Source organism: Bison bison, unplaced genomic scaffold, assembly GCF_000754665.1.
Source record: "Bison bison bison isolate TAMUID 2011002044 unplaced genomic scaffold, Bison_UMD1.0 scf7180017864192, whole genome shotgun sequence".
In the NCBI taxonomy this organism is placed as follows: domain Eukaryota; kingdom Metazoa; phylum Chordata; class Mammalia; order Artiodactyla; family Bovidae; genus Bison; species Bison bison.
Window position 1 is genome coordinate 4,058,553 of NW_011494764.1, and position 5,296 is coordinate 4,063,848.

At 57.1% G+C, this 5,296-nt stretch overlaps 1 protein-coding gene across 1 annotated transcript in view; it reads left to right on the forward strand.

The window, feature by feature from the left end:
* The first annotated feature begins 907 nt into the window (after nt 1–907).
* The window catches only part of CHMP1A (charged multivesicular body protein 1A), a 5,088-nt gene continuing 699 nt past the window's right edge, over nt 908–5,296 (forward strand). Inside the window, exons 1-6 of the mRNA XM_010843987.1 lie at nt 908–920; nt 1,959–1,978; nt 3,520–3,597; nt 4,166–4,312; nt 4,575–4,703; nt 4,963–5,292. Of these exons, the coding sequence (XP_010842289.1) occupies nt 908–920; nt 1,959–1,978; nt 3,520–3,597; nt 4,166–4,312; nt 4,575–4,703; nt 4,963–5,292 (717 nt within the window). The remainder of the gene's footprint in view (nt 921–1,958; nt 1,979–3,519; nt 3,598–4,165; nt 4,313–4,574; nt 4,704–4,962; nt 5,293–5,296) is intronic.

Below are 5,296 nucleotides of genomic sequence, written 5' to 3' on the forward strand. Positions count from 1 at the left end.
GGATTCCGGGTCAGAGGGCACCCGAAAAGGAGGCAGTTGTACCAGTGCCCCCAGAACATTACCAAGAGAAATAAGAGCTAAGGCAAAAAATCCTCATTAGGTACAGGCACAGAAGTTCTTGAGGTAGGAACCGTATGATTCCATTCCGCAGATGGGAAAACAGGCTGGGAGGGAGTCCATGCAGGCGCAAGCCCCAGGCGGCTTGGTCGTCCGTCCGGTCCTCCGCTGCCAGCAGTACCACCTCAGGGCTCTCTGCCCTGCTCTGCCTAGGAACAGGAAGCATCTGTGATAAAGTGAAGATAGATACATTTGCTAGAATGTTTCAGTGCTGGTGTGATAGACAGGTGGAACGTCACTGTCGAGAAGGAAATTCTATACAGATTGCCTCAGAGAGAAGATGAAGGCACCCCACCCCAATGCCCAGCACACACACGTTGGGTTTTGCCCCTCCCACTCAGCTTCAGCTCCCCAGGGAGTTCTGTTTTCTTATATCCCTTTTCTCTAGGGCCAGGTTTTGCCTCGGGTGGGAGTCTGTCCCTCCCACCCGAGTCTGGGCCACACCTAACACAGCCTTGCTGTCCCCCGCAGTAAGCACGCTGCCTGCCACCTGCTCTAGATGCACAGACAACCTGGCCTTGCCCAGGGCCTGCGCTCATGGGTGGCAGATGCACAGGGCCCAGGGGAGCTCTCAGCTGGGAGCCTTCACCTGCCTTTATGGGTCTGGATTCTGGTTCCAGAATTTTGTTTCTTCATTCTGGGCTAGTGTGGTAAACAGTTTCAAGAATCATTTCCCAAATTTAGGAATGGGATACACTGAGATAGTTTTAAGGTGAAACTACCTAGCTCTTGAGTTTGGGCGAGTGGCAAATTCAGATACCAAGGGACTTCGCCAGTAACACGTTCGCACATGCACGTCTCCGGTTGGTCATTGCAGATTTGATGGCTCAGAAATGGCAGCTCCCATGGAGAGTGGTCTCTGTGGGCCAGCTCTTTTATAACTTAAGAATCATTACCCTGCTGTTTTTATCCATGAAAAACAGACTGTCAAGTACTATTTTCTTGGGCTCCAAAATCACTGCAGATGGTGACTGCAGCCATGGAATTAAAAGACACTTGCTCCTTGAAAGAAAAGCTGTGGCAAACCTATTAATAAGTAGAGACATCACTTTGCCAACAAAAATCCTTTTAGTCAAAGCTATGGTTTTTGTAGTAGTTATGTACAGATGTGAAAGTTGGACCATAAAGAAGGCTGAGCACTGAAGGTGCTTTTGAACTGTGGTGCTGGAGAACTCTTGAGGGTCCCTTGGACTGCAAGATCAAACTAGTCAATCCTAAAGGAAATCAACTCTGAATATTCATTGGAAGGACTGATGCTAAAGCTGAAGCTCTAATACTCTGGCCACCTGATGTGAAGAGCTAACTCACTGGAAAAGACCCTGAGGCTGGGAAAGATCGAGGGCAAAAGGAGAAGGGGTGGCAGAGGATGAGTGGTTAAATAGCACTACCAACTCAATGGTCATGAGTTTATGCAAACTCCAGGAGATAGTGAAGGACAGGGAAGCCTGGCGTACTGCAGTCCATGGAGTTCCAAAGAGTCAGACAAGACTTAGCAACTGAACAACAAGTAGTAAACCTTACTAGATTGGGGAGAACTCCCAAGGGTCCTTTGTAAAGCTGCACTGATTACAGACCGTACTGAGTTTTCACTGTGGACTGCACTCATACCCTTAAGGTCAGCTGGTGCTGTCCAGGTGTTTCCTAGAGGTGTCAGAAGGTCAGGGAAACTCTCATTGCCTGAGCTTTGTGGCTAAGGAGGTGCCAAGCTGGTGTGAGTGGGCCTCCCTCCAGGCCCCAGTTCTGTGGCAGCTCTTCACATTCAGGGGAGGTGGTGACCATCAGCCGACTAGGAGTCCTGCTTCTCACACTCCTCACCATCTTTTAATCATCTCTCTTTGCAGACACCCTGTTCCAGCTGAAGGTATGTGCTGATCAGCCTTTCACCCTGACCCTATCCCGGTGGTTGTCAGTGGGGACAGATGGTGTAAGTCACACTTAGGACAGTGCCCAGCCAGACTGATGACCAAAGGGTCGGGGACATGCCTTTCTGGCTTTTCTTGGGCTGAGCGGAAGCAGGTCACTTGGACTTGTCCCTGAGGGCGACTGTGTGCATCCCGTAAACGGTCCATGCGGTGTTTAAAATGGTGGCCTCACGTCCTTCACAGTCACACACGGGACAGCATTCTTTCTGGCAGCGAGCATCCCTCCTGCCCGCGGTGGTGGCAGGCTCTGTCAGAGTTCCTTAGTCCCTCAGAGGGAACACACACGTGGGCTCTGAAGGACAAGGGAGTGAGGTTGTCTTGTCCCAACTGTAGCAGCTGCACCAGCTCAGCCCTGGGGCCTCCAGACCAGATTCCCAGGTCAGGACCACCTGGACTTCTCCCTGAGGAACGGAGGACGGGAGGTAGACACACAAGAAACCTTTTCTCTACAACTGGAAATCCCGGGTGACACTGGCTGAGAGAACACTGCTGGCCTCTGGGAGGCCACTTGTTCCCCTGGCTTGTCTGAGCCTTCTCCCTGCCAGCTTCCAGTCAGCAGAGGTCTGGGGGCCGCTCTGACCAGGGCTGAGGTGTGCGAGGTCACGCCGGGGGCTCCGTTTTGGAGCTGACTAGAGAGTCCCAGGGCACCTGGCCAGAGGAAAGGACCTTGTTTAGCAGCAGTAGATGGTGGTCCGGTGTGTACTTCAGGCTGTGCGTGGGGTGGGGGGGCCGGGCAAGGCTGGACAGGAGGCCGAGGAGCCGCCTCGGGAGGGGCCTTGGCGGCTGGGGCAGGAGAAGGGCTGCACCAGCCCGGCTATCTGTGCACAGCGACAGCTGACGCCAGCCACACTGGGCGCCTGGGGTGGGGCTCCCAGGACCAAGGAACTGATGTTTTACTTAAGTTTTAAGTAATTTAAACTTAAATAGCCACATGTGTCTAGTGCCTACTGGATTGGACAGTGCAGGAAGAGAACGGTCTGGGGGTCAGGTGATGCAGATGTTGATTTAAAGGCCTCTCAGGATTGAGTTTGATGACCAGGAAGTGGGTTGACTTTGGAGAGAGCATCCTGTGGCCATGAGCCTACAGTTAGGGAGCTGGTGACCTACATGGGCCAGACCACGGGAGCAGGACACACGTCAGCCTGAGGCCCAGACACCAAGGCGTTCAGCTGTTTGCTTCACAGCCAGACGGAAGGAGGAGATCAGAGAGGGAGGGGTTTACGCTGGTGAGGCCTGTGGGCAGTTTCTCAACAGGCCCCCAGCTGCTGTTCTGTGGAACAGGCTGGAAGGTGGGGCTGAGGCCCCCGCAGCCCGCCTGTGTATGGAGGGAAGGCGGTTGCAGGCACAGCCCACGGACAGGATGCTGGGAGGGGAGCGGATTGTCCAGCAGAGGCGGCAGTCCCTCGGGTGGACTTGAGGCCCAGGAGGGCGGGGTGTGGGCCAGGCAGGCTGATGCGGTGACCCAGCCTCCTTACCTCAGTTCACGGCAAAGCAGCTGGAGAAGCTGGCCAAGAAGGCGGAGAAGGACTCCAAGGCAGAGCAGGCCAAGGTGAAGAAGGTGAGTGTGGGCCCTGACGCTGGCCGGGCTGTCCTGTTGGTCCTGTGCTCTGACCCTCCATGGGGCGGGGCGAGGCTGGAGGCTCCTGGGGTCGCGAATGCTCTTGGGGGACTTGCTTGTAGCCACTGGTTACAGCCGTTGAGTGGCTGCAGTAGCTCCTGGGGTCTGGGCCAGTCTGAGTGACCCGGTGCCCTGGGGAAGAAAAGGAACACAGCCGACCGTGTGGTCTGAAGCCTTGTCCCCCAGAGGGTCAGCACTGGCCATGCTGGCCTTTCCAGCTCTGCTGCTTCCAGGTGGACAGATTCTATGTGTGACCCAGGAGGAGCTGAGGGGGCCGGGCATGGCAGTGGAGAGGACGCATGGAAAGGTGGCCATGGTCTTTGGGCTTGGCTTTCTTTTGTCTGATCCTGTCTGGGGGCTGGTTGGGGCCCTGGTCCTAGATACCCTCACTCCTGAGACATTTCTGAGGAGAACCCCTGGGGAGAGGCTGAGAAGGGGCCACCCCCTCACCAGCAGACAGAGAGCCCCAGGACAGGACCCCAGCTGGCATCTCCCTCCTGAATTTCAGGCCCTTCAGCAGAAGAATGTAGAGTGTGCACGTGTGTATGCTGAGAACGCCATCCGCAAAAAGAACGAAGGTGTGAACTGGCTCCGCATGGCGTCCCGCGTGGATGCCGTGGCCTCTAAGGTGCAGACAGCAGTGACCATGAAGGGGGTGAGTGCTTGGCCAGGGGATGCGGCCGGCTTCTGCTGGCAGAGTTGAGGGTGCAGCTGGGACTGGGGTCACCCTGGGATTCCCTCTCTACGGTCAGGCAGGCACCAGTGTGAGACACGCCCTGAAGGCTCTTAAGTGTCCATGCACGGCCTGGGTCTCCTCCTGTCCATTCTTCCATCGACAGCACCATCTGGGGACGTGCCATGCAGGGACCCCTGGGGCCTGAGGGCCCTGCCCACCTCTTCATTCTTGCCTCTGCCAGGTGACCAAGAACATGGCGCAGGTGACCAAAGCCCTGGACCGGGCCCTCAGCACCATGGACCTGCAGAAGGTCTCTGCTGTGATGGACAGGTTCGAGCAGCAGGTGCAGAACCTGGATGTACACACGTCGGTACGTGCGCCCAGGTGTGCGGGTAATGGCCACGTCTGCTCCCTCCGTCCCCCTGGGGAAGTCACTCCCCTGGAGCCCGGTTTCTTGTGTGGAATCCAGACCAGCCCACAGAGGTCCAGCAGGGGAGAGGGGGCCCGGGGCTGGGTGGGTGCCCCAGGACCAGCACTCTGGAGAGTGTGCGCTGGGGAGAGTGCCAGAAGGGGCTGGAGGGACAGAGGGAGCCCCAGGGTGCCCTGACTGCCCAGCACTCGACCCCCAGGTGATGGAAGACTCCATGAGCTCGGCCACCACGCTGACCACGCCACAGGAGCAGGTAGACAGCCTCATCCTGCAGATCGCGGAGGAGAACGGCCTGGAGGTGCTGGACCAGCTCAGCCAGCTGCCTGAGGGCGCCTCTGCTGTGGGCGAGAGCTCCGTGCGCAGCCAGGAGGACCAGCTGTCCCGGAGGTGGGCGGGGCGCAGAAACCCAGCCCCGTGTCTGCAGTGGGGGTGGGGGCGTCAGGCAGCTTACCCTAGAAGGGGAGGAAGGCAACTAGGATGGCCTGGAAGAGGTGGAGGGCGCTGTTGCGGGGCCTCAGAGGGTCCTGTTGTTT